Raw genomic sequence first — 25,611 nt, 5'->3', positions numbered from 1 at the left:
CAGGGACAGGGGGTTTGGCATCTGTAGGGTCCCCACTGGCCGGGTGCCAGTGCCACGTCCCCCCAGGACCAAGGTTAATGTTTAACCCCGCCCGGACCCAGCTGGGCACCGGGTGCCCATTCCCAGCGCTGCCCTTGGGGCTGGCGGGGATTTAAGGCCGCCGGGTGCCCCGGGACAGCCGCACTGGAGCCATGGCCGCCCTGCTGAGCCTCGTCCTGCTGCTGGCGGCGGGCGGTGAGGTGTCCCCCGAGCCCCCCCGGGTCCCCGGGCCTGGCTGGGTGGGTGCGGGGGGGTGACGGGGCCGTGTCCCGCAGGTGCCCGCGCCGCGGTGCCGCCGCAGAGCCGCGTGGTCAACGGGCAGGATGCGGAGCCCTACAGCTGGCCCTGGCAGGTGAGGGACAGACAGGGGGACAGCGGGACAGACAGGGGGACAGGCAGGGGGACAGCGGACAGACAGGGGGACAGACAGGGGGACGGAGAAGGGGACAGAGGGACAGGGGGACAGCGGGACAGGCAGGGGGACAGCGGGACAGGGGGACAGGGGGACAGGGGAGAGGGGGACAGGAGGACAGCGGGACAGAGGGACGGCGGGATAGCGGGACAGGGGACGGCGGGACAGGACGACAGCGGGACAGGGGGACAGCGGGACAGACAGGGGGACGGGGGAACAGCGGGACGGGGTGACAGCGGGACAGGCAAGGGGACAGAGGGACAGAGGACAGGGGACAGAGGGACAGGAGGACAGCGGGACAGAGGGACAGGAGGACAGAGGGACAGAGGGACAGCGGGACAGAGGGACAGAGGGACAGAGGGATAGCGGGACAGAGGGACAGGAGGACAGAGGGATAGCGGGACAGAGGGACAGGGGGACAGGAGGACGGGGGGACAGAGGGACCCGTGTGGGGCACGATGGCACCCAGAGGTGTCTCTTCCCCCCCAGATCTCGCTGCAGTACGAGTGGGACGGGACCTTCCGCCACACCTGCGGCGGCACCTTGATCGCGGCCAACTGGGTGATGACGGCCGCGCACTGCATCTCGTGAGGGCACCGGGAATGGGCACCGGGAATGGGGCTGTGGGGATGTGGGCACCGGGACCGGGCACCGGGACCGGGCACAGGGATGGGGACACCGGGATGGAGGCACCGGGACGGGGCTGCGGGGATGGGGAGGAGTGCAGAGAGCTGCGTGGAAGAGACGCGGGGTGCAGATTTGGGTGTTGGGGTGCAGAAGTGGGTGTTGGATACGGGGGTGGGTGTGGGGTGCAGGGATGGTGCAGGAAGAGGTGCAGGGTGCAGGGGTCAGTGCAGGAGGGGTGCAGGGAAGGGTGCAGGTGGGAGAGGTGGGTGTAGTGGGAGTCTGGGCTGAAGGGAGTGCAGAAGGGCTGCAGGAGCAGTGCAAGGCACAGGGATGGGAGCAGGAGGGGATGTGGGGTGCAGGGATGGGTGCATGGAGAGTGTTCGTGGGGGTACAGGAGGGTCCTGGGTACGGGAGGGGAGCAGTGGGGTGCAGGGAGGGAGTCCTGAGTGCAAGACGGGGTTCTGGGGGCAGGGAGGGCACTCCCGGGGCAGGGAGGGGTTGGCACACGCACGGAGGGCATGGGTGGGGTGAGAAGCACAAAGTGGGTGCAGGGATGGGGGCAGTGCAGGATGGGGGCAGGGAGGGGGCTCGGAGGGCAGGGAGGTGAGTTTGGGCGCAGGGTGGGCGCACGGGGAGGTGCAGGGCTGGGGTTTGGGTGCAGGGTTGGGGGTTTGGTGCAGGAAGAGGTTCAGGGTGCAGAGGAGATGGGGTTCAGGGTGCAGAGAGGTGAGTTTGGGTGCAGGGAGGGGGTTTAGGGTGCAGGGCAGAGCGTCGGGGTGCGTGAAAGGCTCTCGGGTGCGGGAGGGATGCCGAGGGAGGGCCGCACGCCCTGACCCCCTCCCTTTCCCGGCAGCAAATCCCGCACGTACCAGGTGGTGCTGGGCGAGTACGACATGAGCGCCGGGGAGGGCTCCGAGCAGCGCATCCCCGTCAACTCCGACGACATCTTCGTGCACCCCAAGTGGCTCAGCTTCTGCGCGGCCTGCGGGTGAGCGGGGTCCCTGGGGAGGGGGCTGGACACGCCGTGCCCCCGGCCGCCCCTCTGAGCCGTGTCCCCCCGCAGCAATGACATCGCCCTGCTGAAGCTGCAGCGCCCGGCCGTGCTCTCGGCGGAGGTGCAGGTGGGGCGGCTGCCGCCCGCCGGCTCCGTGCTGCCCAACGGGTACCCGTGCGTGCTCAGCGGCTGGGGACTGCTCACCAGTGCGTACGGACAGACTGACAGACACACGGGAGGGATGGGAGGGGGGCGGGGAGGTGGGCGGAGGGATGGATGGAGGGATAGATGGGGAAATGGATGGGATGGGGATGGGGATGGAATTGGATGATGTGATGGATGGATGGATGGATGGGATGGAGGGGGATGATGATGGAGGGATGGATGGATGGATGGATGGATGGATGGATGGATGGATGGATGGATGGATGGATGGATGGATGGATGGATGGATGGATGGATGGATGGATGGATGGAGGGATGGATGGATGGATGGATGGAGGGATGGATGGCCGTGGGCACACCTGGGTGCTCTGATCCCACAGCTGGGGGGTCTCTGCCGGACCGGCTGCAGCAGGCAGAGCTGCCCGTGGTGGATTATGAGCACTGCACCCAGCCCGACTGGTGGGGGGCCCTGGCCATCCGCAAAACCATGATCTGTGCCGGCGGCGCCGAGAAGTCCGGATGCAACGTGGGTACCGCTCCAGGGGGAAGGGGCACATCCCAGGCCCCTGTGGTGCTGACCCTGCCTCACCCCACACCTCAGGGCGACTCCGGGGGACCCCTGAACTGCCAGGCTGAGGATGGCACCTGGGAGGTGCACGGCATCGCCAGCTTCGTGTCGGCCCTGGGCTGCAACGCTGCCAAGAAACCCACGGTGTTCACCCGCGTGTCCGCCTTCGAGGACTGGATTGCAGAGGTGGGCACAGGCTGCCAGGGTGCCAGGGAATGGGATCCTGGGCTGCCAGGGGCCAAGGGTGCCAGGGAATGTGATCCTGGGCTGCCAGGGTGCCAGGGGCCAGGGAATGGGATCCTGAGCTGCCAGGGTGCCAGGGAATGGGATATCATGGTGTCAGGATGCCAGGGAACTTGGGTGCCATGGTGCTGGGGAATTGGGATGTCAGTACCAGGGTGCTGGGTTCTGGGGTGCCAGGGAATTGGGGGGTCTGTGCAATGGGGTATCAGGGCTCTGGGGTGCTGGGGTACCAGGGCACCGGGGGGAAAAGGGGCCGGGCTGCTTGGCTGCCATGGTGCCAGGGTATTGGGGTACCAGTTGTTGGGGTGCTCTGATGCTGGGGTACCAGAGGATGGGACCGTCAGGGTGCCATGCTGCTGGGGTACCAGGTGTCGGTGCCACAGTGCCAGGGTGCTCTGGGGTGCTGGGATGCTGCAGTGCCAGGGTACCAGGCTGCTGGGTGCCAGGGCAGTGGGGTGCCAAAGTGCCAGGGCACAGATGTGCCACGGCACTGGGGTGCTTGGGTGTCATGGAGCTGAGGACAAAGGGCTTTGAACTGCTGGGATGCCAGGGTATCATGGCACCGGGTCTCTGGGGTGCCAGGACAAGGGTTTGCCAGAGCTCTGGGGTGGTGGGGTACCCGGGTGCTGGGTTCTGAGATACCAGGGAATTGGGGTGCCAGGGCAATGGGGTACCAGGACTCTGGTCCTGGGGAGCCATGGTGCTGGGGTGTGAGGTGCTGGGCACTTGTGTGCCAGGCTCCTGGGGTGTTGGGATGCCATGGTGCTGAGGCGATGGGGTGCTGGGGTTTTGGGTTATTAGCGTGTTGGGGTGTCAGGGTGTTGGGGTCCTGTCCTCCTCTCTTAGAAGCCTCTCCCTTCCAGACCATGAAAAACAACTGAGCATGGCAGCGTCCTTGTCATCAACCCCCCTGCCCTGATATCAGGCAAATAAACCAATAAACACCAACTGCTGGCACCACTGGGTGTCCTTGTGCTCCTTGTGCTGGGCAGGGGTCTGGGGGCAGCAGGGGCTGCACCATTACCAGCAGGCAGTACTGGGAGCACCCTGATGTGCCCAATGGCATGGGATGGGCACCCAGAGACCCCATTCTCACAGGGATGGGCACCCAGAGACCCCATTCTCACAGGGATGGACACCCAGAGACACCCCAGTGCCACAGGGATGAGCACCCAGAGATACTCAGACACAGCGGGGACAGACATTGAGAGGTGCCCAGACACCCACAGGTGCCCAGACTCCGTGGAGATGGCACCTCAGACACCCAGATCCCACAGGGATGGGCACTCAGGTGCCACAGGGATGGCACTCAGGTGACACAGCACCAAGCACCCTGAAGTGCCCAATGTCATGGGCATGGACACCCAGAGACCCCATTCTCACAGGGATGGGCACCCAGAGATACTTGGACACAACGGGGACAGACACCAAGAGGTGCTCAGACACCATGGAGATGGCACCTCAGACACCCAGATCCCACAGGGATGGGCACCCAGGTGCCACAGGGGTGGCACTCAGGTGACACAGCACCCCGTGGTGCCCTGTGCCATGGGCACCTGCTGCCAAAGGCACCCCAATATGCACCGGCACGATGGCTCTGGGTGCTCTGAGGACACCGGGATGTCCCCCATGGGTACCCAGTGCCACCCTGTCCCCCCCAAGGGGCTTGCCCCCCCCCAGGCAGTGGCACAGCCCCCTCGGGGTGCCCCAGGGCCGGGTGCCCATGGCCGTGCCCCTCCTGGCCCGGCCGTCGCCTCGCAACCGCCGGCACCGGCGCGTGACCGGGAACAAAGAGCCCTTTCACTGTGCCCCCGCTGCCACCGGCACCCTGGGACCCCCCAACGGGGCACCCTCCCCTCACCCTGGCACCCCCCACCCTGGGGCTCTGCAGCACCCCCGATTCCCGCTGGGATCTGGGTGGAAAATTCCAGCTGCAGGGCTGTATAAGTTTTATGGGCTCCTTGTCACCGTGTCCTCGGGGACCTTTGCTCCTGCGCTGGTGGCCCCGGCGTCGCCCGCCCCGGCAGCCCCTCGTTATCGCCGGCCCTTTGCTCCAGGGCAGGGGGAGGCCCGGCTCCCCCAGCTCGTGACACCCTTGCACAAGTTGGGGTCACCTGGCACAGGCCCGGGGTGGCGGAAAAGGGGACCCAGCGCAGGGGGTGAGGGTGGGGGGCACCAGCTGTACCCCCCGTGCCACCGGTGGGAATTGTGGTGGGATGGCACCGGGTGGTGGCACCTTTTGGGTGCAATCACCCTGTGCTGGCAGTGGGTGCAGGGACAGGAGTGTGGCAGTGCCAGGGGCTGCTGTGGGGCTGTGGGGCTGCTGTGGGTGTTGTGGGACTGGTGTGGGTGACATGGGACCGGTGTGGGTGTCATGGGACTGGTGTGGGTGTCATGGGATGGTGTGGGTGTTGTGGGACTGCCATGGTTGCAACAAGCGTGACACAAATACAGGTGGTGCACACCTGGCAGAGGTTCTGTGAGAGAGGGATGGGTGCTGTGGGCATGGGATGAGTGCTGTGAGTGTGGGGTGGGTGCTGTGAGCCTGGCATGGGCAATACTAAGCATGGTGTGAGCACTGTGAGCCTGGCAGGGTGTTGTGAGTAGGATATGGGTGCTGTGAGCCTCACAAGGTGTTGTGAGTAGGATATGGGTGCTGTGAGCCTCACAGGGGTGTTGTGAGCAGGATATGGGTGCTGTGAGCCTGGCACGGATGGTGCAATCCTGGGATGGGCCCTGAGAGCCTGGCATGTGCTCCATGAGTGCGGGGTGGGTGCTGGAGTGTGGGATGGGTGCTGGGGGTGTGGGACGGGTGCCATGAGCTGGGTGTGGGTGGTGTGAGCCTGCCAAAGGGGCTACAAAGCCGGCAGAGGTGCCATGAGCATGGCACGGGTGGTCCACACCTGCAGAGGGCGAGGAGTGAGCCTGGAATCGGCGCTGTGACACTGAGCCAGGTGTCACCAGAGCGACGAGGGTGCTGTGAGCCTGTGCAGGTGTTATCAGTGAGACACCCGAGCTGTGAGTGTGATACAGGTGCTATCAGTGCCCCACGGGTGCTGCCAGCCCGGTCCTGCTGTTGTGGGTGCTGCGAGCCTGGCACGGGCGCTGCGAGCCTGGCACGGGCATTGCGAGCCTGGCACGGGCACTGCAGGCTTGGCACAAGCACTGCGAGCCTGGCACCGGCGCTGTGAGCCTGGCGTGGGCACCGGGAGGCTGGCAGGGGCGCTGGGAGGCTGGCAGGGGCACCGCGAGCCTGGCATGGCCCCCCGGCCCCCCGGGGCAGCTCCTCCCTCGCCGGTGATGCCAAGCGGCTGCGAACCCCCCGTGTCCGTGTCCGTGGCCTCTGGCCGGACCCACCCCCGCCGGGTGACTCAGCCCGAGAGGCTTTTCCTTATATAACGCGGCACCGCGCGGAGCCCCACGGAGCGGCCCCTGCCTCAGTTTCCCCTGGCCGGGCCGTCACTGTCGCTGCTGCCACAGCCGCCGCCGCCATGTGGATGGTGTCACCGCCGGTCGGTAAGTGTCACCTGGATGCCGCTCGGCCCCTTGGCGAGGTGTCCCCCATCCCTAAAAATCATCATTTGGCGGGGGTTAGTAGAGAAATTAGGGTTATCGGGGCAGAAAACTGTAAAATACATGCATTGCCCCCCAAAAATAGGTTAACTTTGCTTTTGTTGTGGCTGAACCCCTTTTCCCTGCGCCTTGGGGGCACAACCCCTTCCTAACGCACCTGGGAAGAACCAAAATCACCTTGTTTTCCCCCACAAAGTAATGATAAAAGCAGCGGGAGCGGCGCAGGGCTAAGGAATCCCCTCCCATCCCGGCGCTTGGATTTTGGGGTGAGAAACGCCGGGATCGGGCGAGCTCGGGGTCCCGGCCGTGCCCGGCTCTGTGACTCTCGCAGGTGCCTGGAGCCGGTGCTGCCGCAGCTCCGGAACATTCCCGGGGCCCCGAGCCTGCCTTGCCGCTGCGAAAGACACGGCAAATCCCCCAAAATTTCACTTTTCCAACATCCCCAAACTCACCCCGAACTGAGGGATAAAGGTGGGGAGCGGCACCCGGCACGGCCCCAAAAATCCCCGGCGGCAGCAGAGCGGCCGTGCGGGGCTCAGGGGGGATTTTCCCGGCTCAGCCCGAGCCGCCCGCTCCGGGCGCGGTGTCCAAAGGTCGCTCCCGGCTCGGAGCCGCCGACCCCCGACACCTTCTCGGCGGATCTGCCGCGGCTTTTCCTGGTTTTTCCCACCTGGGGAGCTGTTTCTGGTGGCATTCCGGCGATGGAGCGGCTCTGGGGGGGCTCTGAGGGGGCTCGGGGGGGTTTGTTTTGCTCTGACGTCCTGTTTTCTTTCAGATGAAGGATCTGCCTGGCTTTGGGACACGGCAAAGGCGGGGGGCAAAGGACAGGACCCTTAAATTCTTTCCCTAAAGCTTAGCCCGATAGGTATATAAGATCCATAGAGCTTAAACCGGGGTTGGCTTTTAGTCTAAGCTTGGGTTTGGTTTAATTTGTCTTTATTTTATTATATTTTACGGTTCTTTTATTCATTTCTTTGCTTTTTTTGGCCTCTTTTATTCCATTTTTTTTTGGCCGCCGGTGGGGAGCTCAGCAGCAGAGCTTGCACAAATCAATCCCCTGCTGCTTTCCTAAACAGATTTTGGGGGATTTTGGTTTGAGGAGGGGGAACCCCTGCACCAACCCTGCTATGTTTTTTTTTGGGGGGGCTGCAGCCCCTCCCTGGTTTGGAACACGCTGGGGGGTTTGTAGGTATTTTCCAGTCCACCAAGAAGCTGGTGCTGAGCGAGCAGGCGGGACGGGGCCGGGCGCTGGAATTCCTCCGGAAAAACGCGGCCAACGGGATCTCCGTGGCCAACCTCCTGGCGGGGCTCTCCTCCATCCTCTGCAGCGTCAACAGGTGGGGAAAACTGGGAAAAACGGGGGGAAAAACGGGGCTGGGGAATGGGGCTCACCCTGGCTGTGCTCCCCCTGTGGCCAAGGTGGCGGGCAGGCTCCTCTCCTGCCTCTGCGGCTTCAATGGGTGGGGAAAAATGGGATAAAAAAAGAAATGTAGTGAAAAAGAGGCACAGAAGTGGGGGTCACTTTGGTTTTTCTGGGAAAAGGGGGAAATGGGAGGGCAAAGATGGTAGAAAAGTGTGGTTTGCCCTGGTTTGCTGGAAAAGGGGGGAAAGGGGGGAGAAAAGATGGAAATAGGGTGAAAATCGGGTAGAAAAGAAGGGGCCAGCCTGGTTTTGCTGGAAAAACAAGGAAATGAGGGGAAAAAGGGGGATGCAAAGTGGGGGACACTGTGGTTTGGCTCTCTCCATGGTCAAAGGCTCCTCACCTTTGACCTCTGCAGCATCAATAAATGATGGGGGAAAATTGAGGAAATTGGTGAAAAAGGGTGAAAAAGAGGGTTGAGAAGTGGGGGTCACCTTGGTTTTTCTGGAAAAAGGGGGAAATGGGAGGGCAAAGATGGTAGAAAAGCCCTGGTTTGCTGGAAAGATGGAAATAGGGTGAAAATCAGGTAGAAAAGTGGGGGCCAGCCTGGTTTTGCTGGAACAACAAGGGAATGAGGGGAAAAGGGAGTATGCAAAGTGGGGGACACTGTGGTTGGGCTCTTTCCTCACCTTTGGCCTCTACAGCATCAATAGATGAGGGGGAAAATGGAAGAAATGGGCTGAAAAGGGGTGAAAAGGAGGGTTGAGAAGTGGGGGTGACCCCAGTTTTTCTGGAAAATGGGGGAAATGTGATGAAAAAGGAGGAAATAGGGTGGGAAAAGTGTAAATGTGGTGAAAAAGAGTTGGGAAGTGGGGGTCACCCTGGATCTGCTCCCTCTATAGCCAATTTCAGAGGTCAGGCTCTCCTCCATCCAAAGTAAGTGGGCAGGGCAGAAAAGGGGAAATGAGGGGAAAAAAAGAAAGAAAAAGCAGGATGCAAAGTGGGAATCACCACGCTTCTGCTGGAAAAAAGGGGAAAATAGGGCAAAGATAGGATGAGAAGTGGGGATCCCCCCAGTTTTGCTCTCTCTGTGGCCAACCCGGCGCTGGGCTTACCTCCACCCTCCATAGATGGGGTAAACAAGGGGGAAAAGGGGTGAAAAAGAGGGGAATGGGGGCTGAGAATGGGGTGTCCCCCCAGGCAATACCAGTACTCCTGCTGGCTGCTGCTCCTGGGCTTCCTGCTGGATCTGGCCGACGGCGCCGTGGCCCGGCAGCTCGACGCCTGCTCGGCGCTGGGTGAGTGCATCCCCTGGCCCAGGGCTGACCCCAGGGGCGTCCCCTGTGCCCGGTGCCCACCTGGCACCTGCCCCTCGCTGCCCCCACAGGTGCCAAGCTGGATGACTTTGCCGATTTCACCACGTTCGGGCTGGGCACGGCGCTGCTGCTGCAGCCCCAGGGCGTGCTGGGGGGGCTGCTGAGCGTGGCCTATGTGCTGGCTGTCTTTGCCCGCCTCTGCTTCTTCTCCAGCGGTGAGTGAGCCCCTAAAAGCGGGGGGGCTTGGGGTTTTAGCCCCCACATTGTGTTCTGGTCTCTCTGAGTGCCGCTGAGGGGACCCCGGCCAGCCCCGGGGGTACAGAGGGCAGCCAGGCTGATCCCCGGGCGTACAGAAGGACAGAAGGACAGCCAGGCTGATCCTGGGGGTACCAAAGGCAGCCAGGCTGATCGCCTGCAGCAGAGGAGATGCTGGAACATGAAGATGAAGGGGTGGACTCTTAGCAGGGGTTAATCCAAGGGAGCCCCTACAACCTCGGGGGGTTCCTGCTGAGAGCCCCGGGAGATGTGCCAAGGTTACATTTGAAGAGAGGTGGAAACCTAAAGTAGATAACATTTTACTAACTAATAAGAAAAATTAAGGTATGGATACTGGGAAATGGACATTTAGGTCAGTGTGTGGAGAAACACTTGGGGGGCTGACCCCTGGCCTCTGGCTAATCACTCGACATCCTGGACTGAAAGTTCTAGATGGAGGGGATGGGATACTGAGTGACTGACAGAGAGCCAGGGTGGGGATTTGGGGATGATCTCAGCCAGGGAGAGGGATTACACAGGTAAAAGGAAGGGGTACAATCTGGGGTAAACCATTTGTGTGATTGACAGAGAGCCAGGGTGGGGATTTGGGGATGATCTCAGCAAGGGAAAGCGATTACACAGGTAAAAGGAGGGGGTACAATCTGGGGTAAAGCATTTAGGAAAAATACAGGGATACAAAACCAAAACTAGCACAGAGTATTACAAAGTATAAAACCACACAACGACAACATTGAACTGCTGCCACCCCACAGGGATCCCCTTCACCTACCGAGGGCTGCCCTGCCCCTACGCCTCGGCGCTGCTGGCCAGCACCTTCCTGCTCACCGGGGGACACGTGGCGCTGCTGCGCGTGGCCGCGGCCGCCATGACCCTGTTCATGGCCGACTGCGGCTGCTACCCCCACGACAGGGTGCTGGAGTCACAGCTCTGGAAGAAACTGGTTTATGCTGGAGGTAAGGACGGGGATGAGCCTCTCGGGATGGTGGTGCAGGGGAGGGAGAGCAGATGGCCAAGGATTCTCCTGCTCGTAGGGGTGGTGGCTGTGCTGCTGGCACCGACGGCGGTGGCTGCGGTTTATTGCCTGGCCTGGGCCACGTCCTACATCGTCTTCCCCTTCGCCCTCTGGAGCTGCAAGGCCTGAGCCCTCCCAAGAGCCTAGTAAAGCCTTCCTCTTCCTCATCCTTGTCCTCCTCGTCCTTGCTTCGGGCGCTGCTTCCTCCCTTCACTCTTCCCGCTGAATCCGGGTGGCAGAAGGAGCTGCTAAGGTAAAAAAAGATAAAGGCTCAGCTGCAGGGAAGCCCCAAAATCCCAATCCTTTGTGGGAATTGAGGGAACTCCCAAAATCCCAATCCTTTGTGGGGACTGAGGGAAGCCCCAAAATCCCAATCCTCCCTCCCAGTCGAGGGAACCCCCAAAATCCCAATCCTTTGTAGGGACTGAGGGAAGCCCCAAAATCCCAATCCTCTGGAGGGATCAAGGGAAGCCTCAAAATCCCAGTCCTTTGTGGGGATTGAGGGAAGCCCCATCCCCTGAACAGCAGAGAGCTCCAAATCCTTGGCAAACAGGAAATTTAGAGTTTGTCCCGACAAGAGACCCCCAAGCCCTTCTCTGCCCAGGAACCTGAAGTTTAGGGATCACTCACACGGCCCAGTGGGAATTCATTACAAAGGGAGGTTCACACCCCAAAAATAAGGAGGGCCCTCCCTGGCTGGGAGGAGGAAGATGCTGATCAAACTTCCAGAGGGTTTCCGACACGGGATTCTCTGGGAGCTGTTTGGAAATCACCACTTAGCCCGTGGCTGCAGGGAAACACCACCCCAAATGTTGTTTATTTTCACCCCCTCAGTGTGACACCGCTGGGGCAGGGAAAGGGGGGGAGCAGGACTTGATCCAAAGTCTCTGCAGAGCCGGAGGCTGCTGGACAGCGGCGGCTGGAGCAGAGGGTGTGGGTGGAGGAAGGAAGCGAAGGTCAAACCTGGTGCTGCAGAAACACTCGGGATCCCCGGGGAGGCTCTGCCGGCAGGAGCAGCTGCGGGATGTGGCTCCTGCTGCATCCCCCGGGATAAACCCGAGCTCCGGGAGGGCAGGACCCTTCCCTGCTGCATTTCCCCCGGGATAAACCCGGGCTCTGGGAGGCCAGGACCCTTCCCCGGAGCAGGGAACGCGGGCTGGGGCTGTGCCTGGAGCCGGTACTGGCGCTGCAGCTGCTCTGGCCTCAACGCATTCGCACCCGGAGCAAGCAGGAGCCGGGAGACAGAGGACCAGCAGAGATTTTATTGATACAAAAAGAGCGATTTGATAATAAATACTGGGGGATTAGAAAACGGGGCGTAGGGCAGGGGCCGGGCTGTCATTCCCCGGATCCCTGCATCTGCTTGCAGAAGGAGTCGAACTGCTGCTGCTCCAGCTCCGTCATCACCCGGTTCAGGGCGTAGATCTGGGGTAGGGAAAGGGCGGATGGCAAAGGGGGCTCGGCCGCGGGCTGGGCCGGCTCCCTCCCCATTCCTTGCTCCCACCTCCGCCCGCTGCCGCTGCTTCAGCTCCTGCTGTGCCGACCTCTGCTTGGCCTTCTCCAGGCGAGCCGCTGGCTCCCGCGGCTTCGGCCGCTCCTTCCGCGCCCCCGCGCCCGGATCCATGGCTGCGACCCGGGCTGGGGTCACCGGGGACACCGGAGCCACCCACAGGGCCCCCCCGCACCCACGACACCCCCCGAGAGCCGAGGCTCACATGGGGTGCCCCAATGGCATCCTCACAGGGGACTCCCCCACATCCACCCTGGGGGCACGGGGTGACCCCCAAAATCATTCTGAGCTTTACAGGTGACCCCCAAAGCCTTACAGGAGACCCTCAACCCCAGCCAGAGCCTCACAGGAGACATTCCTCCCCCATGCGGAGCCTCTCCGGTGCCTCACACCCACCCCACAGTTAGGCTGAGCCCCACAGGGCCCCCCCAAAGCTTCTCCCCGTCACCCCCCATTCCCCTCAGCGGCCCCATCGCCTCACGCCTCGCCCCCCAACACCCAGAGCACCCCCAAGCTCACAGACACCCCCATCCTAAACCCCCAGGCCCTCTCCACCCTCACAGCCCCCTGCCCCCCACTGCCCACAGAGACCACTGAAGCCCCCCAGGCCCCTCACAGCCCGCTCCGTCTCCCCGGCCCCTCATAAATCACAACCCGCCCGAACCCCCCCCACCCTCAGTGCCCCACAAGGCGCCCCCAAACCCACAGACACCCCATGCCCGCAACCCCTACCCTCAGCGCCCAACCAGCTCCTTCCCAGGCCCACAGAAACTCCTGAGCCCCCTGAGTCCCTCAGCCCCCTCCAAGGCCCCGCTGCCCCCTCACGGCCGCAGCCGAACCCCTCAGGCCCCTCGCTCCCCCCAGCCCCCCGGTGCCCCCTCGCTGCCGCAGCCGAACCCCTCAGGCCCCTCACTCCTCAAGCCCCCTGTGCCCCGCGCGCTCCCCCAGTCCCCGGAGCCCCCCTGCTCCCCCAGCTCCCCCCGTTCCCCGGTACCGGAGGGGCTGTGCCCGGGGCAAGATGGCAGCGCACCCCTTCCGCCTTTCGGCGCTCGATTGTCCGCCCTGGGCGCACGCGCGGAGCGCACGGGCCGGGCCGCACAGCGCCGCCTGGCGGGCAGGGGAGGGACTGCTCCCAGTGTGCCTCCCAGTGCTCCGCTGTCCTTTACTGGTGTGTGACACCCCCCAGCGCTCCTTTACTGGTGTGTGTGACACCCCCTAAACACCCCCAGCGCTCCTTTACTGGTGTGTGACACCCCCCAGCGCTCCTTTACTGGTGTGTGACACCCCCCAGTGCTCCTTTACTGGTGTGTGACACCCCCGGCGCTCCTTTGCTGGTGTGTGACACACCCCAGTGCTCCTTTACTGGTGTGTGACACCCCCAGTGCTCCTTTACTGGTGTGTGACACCCCCTAAACACCCCCAGCGCTCCTTTACTGGTGTGTGACACCCCCCAGCGTTCCTTTACTGGTGTGTGACACCCCCCAGTGCTCCTTTACTGGTGTGTGACAACCCCCAGCGTTCCTTTACTGGTGTGTGACACCCCCCAGTGCTCCTTTACTGGTGTGTGACACCCCCCAGCGCTCCTTTACTGGTGTGTGTGACCCCCCCAGTGCTCCTTTACTGGTGTGTGACTAACTGGTGTGTGACACCCCCAGTGCTCCTTTGCTGGTGTGTGACACCCCCCAGCGCTCCTTTGCTGGTGTGTGACACCCCCCAGTGCTCCTTTACTGGTGTGTGACAACAGCCCCTTTTACGTTGTAACACCCCCAGTGCTCCTTTACTGGTGTGTGACACCCCCAGCGCTCCTTTACTGGTGTGTGACACCCCCAAACCCCCCCGCTCCTTTACTGGTGTGTGACACCCCCTAAACACCCCCAGTGTTCCTTTACTGGTGTGTGACACATCCCCAGTGCCCCACTGTCCTTTACTGGTGTGTGACACACCCTACACATCCTCCCCACCCTAACACATCACCCCCTACCCCGCGTCCCTACAAACAGCCCAGCCCTACACATCACCATCCCTCCATGTACAGCTCATCCCCTGTGCAGCCACACATCTCCCCCATCACAGCACAGCCCTGGCACAGCCCAGGCCCTAAAGATCAGCCCCTTCCATCACCCCACTGTACAGCCCACCCCGATGTACCACTGCCCCATACAGCTCCCTCCATACACCACGCCCCATGGACCCACATCCAGCCCCACACACAGCCCACACCCCATATCCCTACAGAGCCCACCCCACACATCACAGAGCACCCCAGGCACACAGCCCCCCCCCCAGACCCTCTGTACAGCCCACCCCACACAGCCCTGTGCATTCCAGTGCACACAGAGCCCTGCCAGGGCTGGCACAGCCTGGCCCGGCACAGCACGCATGGCATGGCATGGCACAGCATGTACGGCGTGGCACAACAGGGCATGGGGCTGTGCATGTGCCACATGTGTCACAGCACATGTCCCACAGCATGGTGACCCTCGACACATGGGTGTGACACCCATGGCACCCCCAGCACGGTGACAGACCCCTGCCATGACACAGAGCAGGGCACAATGTCCTCAGCACAGTGTGGCACCCCTGCCATGGCACAGCCCACCATGACACAGTGCCACAATGTCCCAAGCACAGTGTGGCACCCCCGGCACGGTGACAGACCCCTGCCATGGCACAGTGTCACAATGTCCCAAGCACAGTGTGGCACCCCCAGCACCGTGTGGCACCCCTGCCATGGCACAGCCCACCATGACACAGTGCCACAATGCCCCCAGCGCAGTGTGGCACCCCCAGCACAGTGACACACCCCCGCCATGTCACCCTATGGTGTCCCCAGCGCAGTGTGGCACCCCCAGCACAGTGACACACCCCTGCCATGTCACCCCACGGTGCCCCCAGCCCAGCCCCCCCACCCTGGGGCTCTCCACCACCCAGCCCCTTCTCTCCAAATCCTTTATTGCCGTATCCCAGCCCCCCGCACTGGGATTCCCTGGAAGCACAGGACCGAGAGCAGCAGGCGCAATGCCAGATCCTGCCCAGCACCGGGACCAGTTCCTGGAGTGGGGGAAACACCCGCCAGGGCCGGGGGACACCCCACAAACCCCCTCTAGATACGGACGGTGTTGATCCGCAGCGGCTGCACGTTCTTGCCGTTGGCGTGGCTCTGGCCGGGACTGAAATAGGAGCACAGCTTCCCGGGAAACCTCTCCCGGAAGGTGTAGAGCCAGGACATGTCGTCGGCGTTGTAGAAGATGAGCAGCCCCTTGTCGTAGTCCAGGAAGACGCCCACCTTCTCCAGCTTGCCCTTGACGTTGAGCCGCGTCCAGGGCTCGGTGCAGGCGCTGTACTGGTTCCCGTCGTGCATCACGATGCAGTAGAAGCCGCGGCTGGGCTGGATCTGGATGCTGCCCTTGCGGGTCACGGCCTCGTGGGCCAGGCCGATCATCCACTGGGTTTTTTCGGACACCACCACCTCCCAGTAGTGCACGCCAGCGCTGAAGGCCTCGGCGCCCAGCACCGACACCTCGACGTCGAAGCGGCGCGGCGAGTCCTGCAGCGGCTGCGGGTGCAGGTTGCCGTAGGCCACGATGGTGCAGTCGTCCGACAGGATGAGGCGGTGGTGGGCAGTGCCGGGGTCCAGCGTCAGCGCTGCTGGCACTGCCACAGCAGGGACAGGGGGGGAACGAGGGTTAGCACAGCCCCGGAGCCAGCCCAGGTGCTCTGCGCCACCGCGGTGACAACCGGCATGGGGACGTCACCAGTGCGGCTCTGTCCCCATCCCTCACTGGGGTGTTCTGTCAGCGATGTCCCCTGTCCCTCATTGGTGTGTCCCTGCTCTTCATCACTGATGTCCCAGAGCCTTGGCAGCAATGTCCCCACCCCTTGCCAGTGACATCCCGCTCCCTCCCAGGTGATGTCCCCTTCCCCACCCTTCACTGTCCTCATGCTCATCCCTTGTCAGTGATTCCCTGTCCCTCACTGGTGTGTCCCTGCTCCTTATCACTGATGTCCCAGACCCTTGGCAGCAATGTCCCCACCCCTTGCCAGTGACATCCCGCTCCCTCCCAGGTGATGTCCCCTTCCCCACCCTTCACTGTCCTCATGCTCATCCCTTGTCAGTGATGTCCCCTGTCCCTCACTGGTGTGTCCCTGCTCCTCATCACTGATGTCCCAGACCCTTGGCAGCAATGCTGCAAGGGCTGCACTAACCCTCGTCCCCATCCCTTGCCAGTGACATCCCGTTCCCTCCCAGGCGATGTCCCCTTCCCCATCCCTCACTGGGGTGTCCTGGCCTCACGCTCATCCCTTGTCACAGAATCACAGAATAATGAGGTTGGAAGAACCTCTAAGATCACTGAGTCCAACCTCTGCCCTAACACCTCACCTAGACTATAGCACCAAGTGCCATGTCCAGGTTTTTTTTAAACACACCCAGAGATGGTGATGCTACCACCTCCCTGGGAAGAGCATTCCGGTACTTTATTATTCTTTTGGTGAAAATTTTCTTCCTAATATCCAACTTATACCTTCCCTGACGTAGCCTGAGACTGCGTCCTCTGGTTCTGTCAGTGCTGCCCGGTGGAAGAGCCCAACCCCACCTGTGTGCAGCCGCCCTTCAGGAATGGACTGGAAGGATCCTAGAAGAACTACCCAAAGAGCTCTCCAAAGAAGCTTAGAAGAACCTCCCCAAAAAAACTGAAACGTCCCTTCAGGAAGTTGTAGAGAGCAGTAAGATCACCTCTAAGCCTCCTCTTCTCCAGGCTAAATAGCCCCAGCTCCTCAATGATGTTCCCTGTCCCTCACTGGTGTGTCCCTGCTCCTCATCACTGATGTCCCAGACCCTCGGCAGCAATGTCCCCATCCCTTGTCAGTGACATGTGATGTCCCCTTCCCCATCCCTCACTGGCGTGCTCCTGTCCCTGGTGGCCTCCCCACCCCTTGCTACTCCCCTATCCCCATGCCCTCACCAGGATGGATGTCCTGGAAGAGGGATTTCCAGATGGTGTACTGCAGCGGGCCCATGTACTTGGAGGTGGGAAAGTCCTCATAGGTCAGGTTGGTCTCGTGGATCTTCCCCTTCAGCCTGCAGAGAAGAACATGTTTCATGTGATGTCATAGCTTGCCTCAGTTTCCTGGTCCTCCCCCAGGTGCCAATGACCTCTCCTTTCCCCCTCCCTTGTCCCCTGCTGAGTGCTGCCTGTCAATCTTGGCATTCCAGAAGGGCAGAGTTCAAGAGATGCCAATCAGAGTTCTGTTGGAGCTGCTGCTGGATTCAGAGGCCTGAGTGCCAGGAATAAAGCTCTGGATTGAAATCCTCTAGCAGAACTCAACTCCTTTCCTTCACCTCGCCTTGAAGCCTCTCTGCCAGAGGTAAACCTATATATTCCAATATATTGAACTCTGCCTCTGATCGGCAGAGTTCAAAAGATGCCTTTCAGCCCTGGGGGACATTGGGCCATCCAGGTGTCATTTGTCCCCTGAGACTCCCCCCACTTACCTGGCTGGTGGGATCCCTACCCCTCCCCTCCCCCTCTCCCCGGGGTTAAAAGAAACAGCAACCACGCAGTTTGGGGAGTTCTGTTGGAGCTGTTGCTGCATTCAGAGGCCTGTAGGCCAAGAATAAAGCTCAGAACCTGACTCCTTTTCCTTCACCTCGCCTTAAAGCTTCTCCACCAGAAGTAAACCTGAGCCCCTGCGTGCCTAGACTTGTCCCAAGCGCCCAGCTGCAGCACCCAGCCAGCCAGAAGTGTCTCTGGGGTGATACCACCACACACCCAGCCAGCCAGAAGTGTCTCTGGGGTGAAACCACCACAGCTGCCACCTTTGGTCAAGCAGCAAGGGCCAGACAAGCCAGGCACATTCCATCCAGCTACATTGGCATGAATTCCAATCAGAACACACGGCGCCAAGGCGGGGGTGACACGGGTGACACCGCCATCCCCTCACCGCCACCCACCTCTCGGAGAGGGACGCCACCCCGGCCAGGAAGACGTGTTTGTCGGCCTCGGCCAGGCGCTCCTGCAGGATCTGGGTGCCCTCCTGGACCTTGCGCAGCTGCTGGCTGTAGCGCTGGATCTTGTGCTCGATGTCGCTGAGCGTGCGCGCCGTGTCGGCCTCCAGCTCCTCCAGCATGGCCTTCTGCCGCTCCCGCAGCAGCCGGTGCAGCCGCTCAAACGCCTCGCCGATGGTCGCACGCAGGCTCTTGGCTGAGGACTTGGGGTGCAACGGGGGGGTTAGGGGCGCCCAAAGCTCGGCTGGTCAGTCCAGGAGTTCCTTAATCCCCAAATAAATGTCTACAAGGGGCTGCAAGGGTGGGTTCGGTAGGGCACCCTTAAAAAATGGATTGAAAGGATGCCAGAAGAACTACCCAAAGAGCTTTCCAAAGAAGCCTAGGAGAACCTCCTCAAAAAACCTAAAAGAAGCCTAGGAGAACCTCCCCCCAAAACCCTAAAAGAAGCCTAGGAGAACCTCCCCAAAAATCCTAAAAGAAGCCTAGGAGAACCTCCCAAAAAAACAAATCCCAAAAACCTAAAAGAAAAGAGGAGCCTCCCCAAAAACCTAAAAAGGAGGAGACCTCCCAAAAACTAAAAAAAGGAGAACCTCCCCAAAAAAACCTAATAGGAGGGAAACCTCCCCAACCTAAAATAAGCCAGGAGAACCCCCCAAAAAACCCTATAAACTGAAGAACCTAAAAAAGCCTAAGGAACCTCCCCAAAAAACCTAAAAGAACCTCCCCTAAAAGAAAGAACTCCCCCAAGAAGGAGAAGCTCCCAAAGAACCCCCCCAAGAACCCTTCTGAAGAACCTAAAAAAACCTTAAGGAATCTCCCAAGAACTTAAAAGAACCTCCAAGACCCCACCAGATGCTACCTAAAAAAACACCCTAAGGAATCCCCACAAGAAACCTAAAAGAACCCTAGAAGAACCTCCCCAAAAAAACCATACAATGAACCCTAAAAGAACCCCCCAAGAACTTAACCCTAAAAAACCTAAAAGCTTAAGAATCTCCCACACCAAAAAGAGAACCCCTAAAAAGAAAAGAACCCAAGAACCCTAAAGTAACACTAAAAGAACCTTCTGAAGAACCTAAAAGGACCTCCCAAAGAACCTAAAAAGCACCTTAAAGAATCTCCCCAAGAAACCTAAAAGAACCCTACAAGAACCTTCCAAAGAACCTTAAAACAATCTCCAAAAGAACCCTGAAAAAACCCTACAAAAAACTTTTATAGAGTTCTTAAAGAATTCTTAAAGAACCTTTAAAGAGATCTTTTAAAAACCCCAAAAAAAAACCTAAAACCCTCTAAAATCCCTCAAATTACACCTTAAAACCCCTGAAAAAAACCCCAAGAAACCAAAACTAAAAAAAAAAACCTAAAACCTAAAAAAACCCCACCTCACTTGCTGGGGGGGAGAGGGAGAAAATTGAACCCCACTGGATATTGAACCCCTGAGTGAAGAGATAATTAATTAAATTAATTTAAAAGATAAATCAAAGCAGCAGTGCAGGAAATCACCAAGGGATGAACAGCCCCATTGGGGGACCACAGAAGGAAAAAATGGGGGAAATCCATGAAATTGTCCAGTTTGGAGTGTGTGGAAGCTCCAAAAGCAGGCTGGGGAGGGTCAGGGTGTCATTGGGGTGGCAATGAGGTTGACCCCAATTCTGCTTTGGGGGGCTGTGAAGGGCTGGGGAAAAGGGGGGGGTCCCAGGGGTGACAGTGGTGTCCTCACACGTACCTTGGTCTCAGCCAGCTGCTTCTTGAGGAGCTGAAGGGCTTCCGTGTGGCCACGCTCGCTCTCCTGCAGCCCCTGGAGCTGCTCCTTCAGCTCCCGCTGGGGACAGGGAGGGAAAACCCATAAACAGGTGATTTGGGGGAAAAAGGGATCCCACAGGGAGCTTTCCCACCCAAACCAACCACGGGGTTATGGGGCTGTGGGATGGCCAGGCCATGGGTGGCCCCTGTGGAATGAGGGTCCTGCCTGGGGTGGGGGTAACAGGTCCTGGATTGGAAGGTCCTGCCTGGGGGACAGCTCAGCCATGGGGCTGAGGTTCCAAGGACTCCCAGTGGTGATGGAGAAGGGGGATCCCAGGGGGACAGCAGCAGAAGTGTGGAGGGATGGATGGAGGGATGGATGGATGATAGATGGATGGATGGATGGATGATAGATGGATGGATGGATGGATGGATGGATGGATGGATGGATGGATGGATGGATGGATGGATGGATGGATGGATGGATGGATGGATGGATGGATGGACGGAGGGATGGATACGGAGGGATGGATGGAGGGAGGGAGGGATGGATGGACAGAGGGATGGACGGATGGATGGATGGATGGATGGATGGATGGATGGATGGATGGATGGATGATGGACAGATCGATGGATGGATGGATGGATGATGGACAGATGGAGGGATGGATGGATGGATGGATGGATGGATGGATGGATGGATGGATGCAGGAGGGTGATGGATGGATGGATGGATGGCATGGATAGATGGATGGATGGAGGGATGGATGATGGATGGAGGGGGGATGATGGATGATGGATGGATGGGATGGATGGATGGATGGATGGATGGATGGATGGATGGATGGATGGATGGATGATGGATGGATGGATGGATGGATGGATGGATGGATGGATGGATGGATGGATGGATGGATGGATGGATGGATGGATGGATGGATGGATGGATGGATGGATGGATGGGGCTGGCCCCAACACAGACAAAAGGGCTGTGGGAACAGACAGACTGGAGGAAGGCATGGAGCTGACCCCAGTGGGGACAGGCGGGGTGAGTGACAGACAGACAGACAGAAGAGAGCCATGGCACTGACTCCAGTGGGGAAAAGAAGGAATACAGGGAAATACAGGGTTCAGGGACAGGTGGGCAGGAGGAAGTCACAGGAGTGACCCCCATGGAGACAGGAGGGGTGCACAGACAGACAGATTGATGGGGAAAGGCATGGGACTGAGCCCAACAAGAAAAGAAGAGGTGCAGGGACACAGGGACAAACAGCAAAACAGCCCAGGGATGACCCCCACAGGGACAGGAGGGCTGCAGGGACAGACAGACCAGAGGAAGCCATGGGACTGACCCCTCTGTACCTCCATGGGGACAGGAAGGGTGCAGGAACAGACAGAATGACAGGATGCAGGCACAGTGCTGACCCTGAGAAAGAAATGCACTACAGGGACAGATGGACTGGAAGAAGCCACAGGACTGACCCTAAAGGTGAGAGACGGGGTGCAGGGAGACAGACATACAGAAGGAAGGCACAGGGCTGACCCTGACAGGGAAAAGAAGGGGAGCAGGAACGGAAGAAGGGGTGCAGGGACAGACAGATGGGAGGAAGCCACAAGACCGATGCCCATGGGCTCAGGACGGGCACAGGGACAAAAGGGAAGGGCACTACTGTGGAAGTGAGAGGGACCAGCTGGACACAGCAGCCCTGAGGAGCCACCCGGGGCAGGGAACCCCACAGAGACCTGTGACTGTGTTCACAGGGGTCTTAGGATGAGAGAAGAGACGAGGATCTGACTCCATGTTTCAGAAGGATTGATTTATTATTTTATGATATATATTATATTAAAACTATACTAAAAGAATAGAAGAAAGGATTTCAGTAGAAGGCTAGCTAAGAATAGAAAAAGAAAGAATGATAAAGGCTTGTGGCTTGGACTCTCTGTCTGAGCCAGCTGGGCTGTGATTGGCCATTAATTAGAAACAACCAACATGAGCCAATCACACCTGTTGCATTCCACAGCAGCAGATAACCATTGTTTACATTTTGTTCCTGAGGCCTCTCAGCTTCTCAGGAGGAAAAACCCTAAGGAAAGGATTTTTCATAAAAGATGTCTGTGACAGGGACCCACCTGCAGCTCCTCGAAGGCGTCGTCCACGTTGGTGACCTGGTGCTGCTCGTGCACGGCCGGCTCGTCGCAGAAGAAGCAGACCACGGCGCGGTCGGTGAGGCAGAAGAGCTTCACCTTCTCGTGGTCCTTGCAGGGGAAGGGGCTGCGCTGGGCCCCCAGGATGGCGTCCAGGGGGAAGGCGCTGTAGCGCTCCACGATGTTAGCCAGCTTGAGGCTGGGGGCCAGCGTGGGCTCGAGGGAAGGTGCGGCGGCACTCAGGGCAGTCGCGGGTGCCCTGCGGCTCCTGGCGCACCCAGTGCTCCGTGATGCAGCGGCGGCAGAAGTAGTGCTCACAGCCCAGCCCCACCGGGTCCTGGTAGATGCTCAGGCAGATGGAGCACAGCAGCTCGTCCTTGAGGCTGCAGGCCATGGCTGGGGCTGGGGAGAGGGCACACGGGGTCAGGGGGCAATGGGAAGAGGGGGCGGGGCAGCGGGGTTAGGGGGCTGGGGAGAGGGGCACACGGGGTCAGGGGGAGCTGGGGAGAAGGGCACATGGAGTCAGGGGGGACCAGGGAGGCTGGGGAGAGGGGCATGGGGTTAGGGGGTGCTGGGGAGAGGGGAACGGGTTCAGGGGGGCTGGGAGAAGGGCATGGGGTCGGGGGGGCTGGGAGAGGGGCATACAGGGTCAGGGGAGAGGGGCACGGAGTCAGGGGGGCTGCAGAGACTGGCACAGGGTTGGGGGGGCTGGAGAGAGCAGCACGGGGTCAGGGGGGCTGGGAAGAGGGTGAATGGGAGATTGTGGGGAAGGGGCCCATGGGGGGACAGGGTGAATGGGGGGCTGAGTGTGAATACGGGGCTTTGGGTGGAGGAGAGAGGATGAATGAGGGAGCCTCAGAGGGGAGAGGGTAAAAGGGGGGTCTTGGGGTAGAAGCAGTTGTGGGGGGAGAGGGTGAGTGAAGGCCTTGGATTGATGGGGAGAGGGTGAACGAGAGGGTTTGAGGTGGGAAGGTAAAAGGGATGGGGGGAGGTTGAAGGTGGAGAGGGTGAGTGGAGGCCTTGGGGTGAAGGTGAGAGGGTGAATGGGAGCTTGGGAGGGAAGGTTGGGAGGGTGAGCAGAGGGCTCGGGGTGGAAAGAGGCTGGGGGGAAAGTTGTAGGGGGAGAGGCTGAATGAGGGTTTGGGGTGGGGGGAAGTTAACGGTGAGAGGGGGCTTGGGGTGGGGGGTTGAGGGGTGAATGGGGGATGGATGGAGGAGGGGGTGAGTGGGGGACATGGGGTGGGGAGGAATGGGGGAGTAGGGGTGAGGATCACAATAAGGGGGATGGGGATCAGGTGGGAATGGGGGGCTGCAGTGGGGGTTGGGATGCAGTGGGGGCTGGCGGGGCTGCAGTGGGGGAAATGGGAGTGTCAGGAGGCAATAAGGGGCTGGAGGATTTACAAAGAGGGGGAACAGAGGGGGTCAGGATGCAATTGGTGGCGCTCAGAGGATCACACTGCGGGGAATGGGAGAATCAAGCCACAACAGGGGGATGGGGGTTACAATGGGGGACCAAGCTGCAATAGGGTTGCAGTGCAGGGAGGGGGAACTGGGGGTCAGGATACAATGGGGGGGCCGTAGGGGTTGCATTAGGAGATCAGCACGCAATGGGGATAATGGGAGCATCAGGACGTAGTGGGGCGGATTTGGGACAGAGGTGATCAGAGCCACACTGGGAGGGGACACAATGGGGCTGCAATAGGAGCGAGGCTGGGGGTGAACCAGATACAGAGCGTGCCGGGGGTCTGACAGGGGCACCGGGGGTACCGTGGATATTGGGGGGTGAGGCTGAGCCTGCAGAGGGGTGGGGGGCAGGAATGGGGCTGAATGAGGGGCACAGGGGCGGGTGGGGCTGGGGCTGGCTCTGGGGTCCGGGGCTGGGTTTGGGGTTTGGGGTGCGGGGCTGAGGCTGGCTCTGGGGTCCGGGGCTGGGTTTGGGGTTTGGGGCTGAGGCTGGCTCTCGGCAGTCAGGATTGAGGCTGGATTTGAGTTGTTGCTCGGGTTCAGGCCGGATTTGGGGGCCGTGGCGAGGCTGGCTGTGGCGGGCTCCGGGCTGAGGGTAGATTCGGGGGGCTCGGGGCTGGGGCTGCACCGGAGCCCCGCGTTCGAGCCGCCTCCCGCTCGCGGCCGAACCCGGGTTCGAGACCGGTCCCCGCCAACCCCGTTCGATGCCACCCCGCGCCTCCCTCAGCCGCCGGCGCTGGTGCCCTCACCCAGCCGGTGCCCGGTGCTGTTCTGGTGCCGTGCCCCGGTGCCGGTGCCGGTGGGATCGCTGTCCCGCCGCCGCCTCGAGAGCGGCCCCGCCGCGACGGGCCGGGGGTGGGCGAGCAAGAGGGGGCGCGGCCGCGCGGCACTTCCTGCCCGCCCCCCCCCGCGCCCACAGTGGGCCCGCCCCCACCCCATTGTCCCCCGCGCGGCGCGGCCTCACCGGCGCGTACCATCGCCGTCCGCGGGGGGGCGCTTAAAGGGGCCACGGCCTCGGCCGCCGTGTGCCGTCCGTCTGTCCGGACAGCCGGGCACTGACCCTTCCCCATCCTGACCTAAAGTCCTTTTTCTATCCCTGTCTGTCCCTCTGTCCATCCCTTTCTCCTCCACCCAGCTATCTCCCTGTCCAGCCTTTCATCCATCCATTTGTCTATCTGTCGTTCTGTCCCTCTGATCTTTCCGTCCCTCCTTCCACCTACGTCTCCGTCCCCTGTCCAACCTTCTTCCCTTCCAGACCTTAGTCTCTCTATCCATTCATTCCTCTGTCCTGTCCCTCTCTCCACCCGTCTGTCCATGTACCCATCTCTCTGTCCATCCCTCTGTCCAATCATCCATGCCTCCCATTGTGTCTCCCTCTATCCACTCCTCCCTCCCTCTGGCCCTCCATCAATCCCTCCAGATCTCCTTGTTACCTTGTCCACCCATCTCCTCATGCAGTCCTTAAAACCTTCATCCATCCATTTGTCCACGTCCCTGGACTCTCATCTCTTCCATCCATCCATCCATCCATCCATCCATCCATCCATCCATCCATCCATCCATCCATCATCCATCCATCCATCCATCCATCCATCCATCCATCCATCCATCCATCCATCCATCCTCCATCCATCCATCCATCCATCCATCCATCCATCCATCCATCCATCCATCCATCCATCCATTTCTCTTGTCCAGCCCTTAATCCCTCTGTCTCTCCATTTGTTTATCCATCCAGTCTATCCTTCCTGTACTCCTGCCCCTCTATCCCTCTCTTCCTCCCAGTTTTCTGCACCCACCAGTGACCAGACACAGATGACCCCACAGCTGACACTGACAAACACCACTTCCCCCCCAAAATGTACCCATTCAGCCAAAAATCACAGAGGGGAGTTTTGGGTGGCAGACATCTACCGTGTCATCGCCATGCTTGGCCATGGTGGGACCAGTCAGGACCAGTTGGGACCAGTGGCAGCACTGGTTTCTACCCCCTGGGATCCCCAGGGATCCTTCACTCCCCCTTGAGGGACCAGAGAGACAAAGGAGGAACGCTGGGGTGGGAGTAAGGGGGGCTGGAGGATGGAGGGAGCAGCGGGGAAGGGGACACAGTTCCTGAGGGCAAGCTGAGCTGCATATTTGGGAAGAGGCGTGCCTGTC

The 25,611-nt window shown here is 60.4% G+C and overlaps 4 protein-coding genes across 5 annotated transcripts; 2 read left to right on the top strand and 2 right to left on the bottom strand.

Annotated features, from left to right (window-relative positions):
- The first annotated feature begins 145 nt into the window (after nt 1-145).
- On the top strand, nt 146-3,929 carry LOC115912235 (proproteinase E-like). The gene is made up of 8 exons (XM_030963693.1): nt 146-234; nt 315-391; nt 941-1,038; nt 1,932-2,066; nt 2,142-2,278; nt 2,618-2,763; nt 2,839-2,991; nt 3,912-3,929. Exons 1-8 carry the CDS (start codon nt 192-194, stop codon nt 3,927-3,929), a joined length of 807 nt encoding a protein of 268 aa, XP_030819553.1. The 5' UTR covers nt 146-191.
- A 2,610-nt stretch (nt 3,930-6,539) lies between these two features.
- TMEM269 (transmembrane protein 269) lies at nt 6,540-10,914 on the top strand. Its single transcript, XM_030963694.1, has 7 exons — nt 6,540-6,564; nt 7,397-7,438; nt 7,811-7,958; nt 9,182-9,279; nt 9,369-9,512; nt 10,326-10,526; nt 10,605-10,914. Exons 1-7 carry the CDS (start codon nt 6,540-6,542, stop codon nt 10,712-10,714), a joined length of 768 nt encoding a protein of 255 aa, XP_030819554.1. The 3' UTR covers nt 10,715-10,914.
- SVBP (small vasohibin binding protein) lies at nt 9,920-13,223 on the bottom strand. Of its 2 annotated transcripts, XM_030963702.1 has the most exons (4): nt 13,090-13,223; nt 12,090-12,211; nt 11,883-12,010; nt 9,920-10,833 (listed from the first exon to the last, which is right to left on the bottom strand). In XM_030963702.1, the coding sequence occupies exons 2-3, from the start codon at nt 12,207-12,209 to the stop codon at nt 11,924-11,926; spliced, it is 207 nt and encodes a 68-aa protein (XP_030819562.1). In that variant the 5' UTR covers nt 12,210-12,211; nt 13,090-13,223; the 3' UTR covers nt 9,920-10,833; nt 11,883-11,923. The 2 variants fall into 2 exon arrangements, with proteins under 2 accessions (XP_030819562.1, XP_030819561.1); XM_030963701.1 differs by lacking the exon at nt 9,920-10,833 and having other exon boundaries at nt 11,834-12,010; nt 13,090-13,217.
- A 1,808-nt stretch (nt 13,224-15,031) lies between these two features.
- On the bottom strand, nt 15,032-24,336 carry LOC115912226 (E3 ubiquitin-protein ligase TRIM62-like). Its single transcript, XM_030963678.1, is given in 7 exon segments — nt 15,032-15,749; nt 17,060-17,175; nt 18,049-18,305; nt 19,829-19,924; nt 21,976-22,212; nt 22,214-22,392; nt 24,204-24,336. Coding segments are annotated over 6 exon segments (1,428 nt in total). The 5' UTR covers nt 22,385-22,392; nt 24,204-24,336; the 3' UTR covers nt 15,032-15,198.
- Nucleotides 24,337-25,611: the final 1,275 nt, after the last annotated feature.

The sequence above is a fragment of the Camarhynchus parvulus genome, chromosome 21 (assembly GCF_901933205.1).
Source record: "Camarhynchus parvulus chromosome 21, STF_HiC, whole genome shotgun sequence".
NCBI classification, from domain to species: domain Eukaryota; kingdom Metazoa; phylum Chordata; class Aves; order Passeriformes; family Thraupidae; genus Camarhynchus; species Camarhynchus parvulus.
This window is presented reverse-complemented; position numbering and strand designations above follow the sequence as displayed.

Excerpts from the sequence above, each read along its gene's own strand:
- SVBP (XM_030963702.1), bottom strand. The coding sequence starts at position 12,209 with ATGGATCCGGGCGCGGGGGCGCGGAAGGAGCGGCCGAAGCCGCGGGAG. Across the intron at positions 12,011-12,089 it reads AGCAGCGGCAGCGGGCGGAG|ATCTACGCCCTGAACCGGGT; the intron begins GTGGGAGCAAGG and ends TCCCTACCCCAG.
- LOC115912235 (XM_030963693.1), top strand. The coding sequence starts at position 192 with ATGGCCGCCCTGCTGAGCCTCGTCCTGCTGCTGGCGGCGGGCG. Across the intron at positions 392-940 it reads CCTACAGCTGGCCCTGGCAG|ATCTCGCTGCAGTACGAGTG; the intron begins GTGAGGGACAGA and ends CTTCCCCCCCAG. Across the intron at positions 1,039-1,931 it reads ACGGCCGCGCACTGCATCTC|CAAATCCCGCACGTACCAGG; the intron begins GTGAGGGCACCG and ends CTTTCCCGGCAG.
- TMEM269 (XM_030963694.1), top strand. The coding sequence starts at position 6,540 with ATGTGGATGGTGTCACCGCCGGTCG. Across the intron at positions 7,439-7,810 it reads GGACACGGCAAAGGCGGGGG|GTATTTTCCAGTCCACCAAG; the intron begins GCAAAGGACAGG and ends GGGGGTTTGTAG. Across the intron at positions 9,280-9,368 it reads CGACGCCTGCTCGGCGCTGG|GTGCCAAGCTGGATGACTTT; the intron begins GTGAGTGCATCC and ends CTGCCCCCACAG.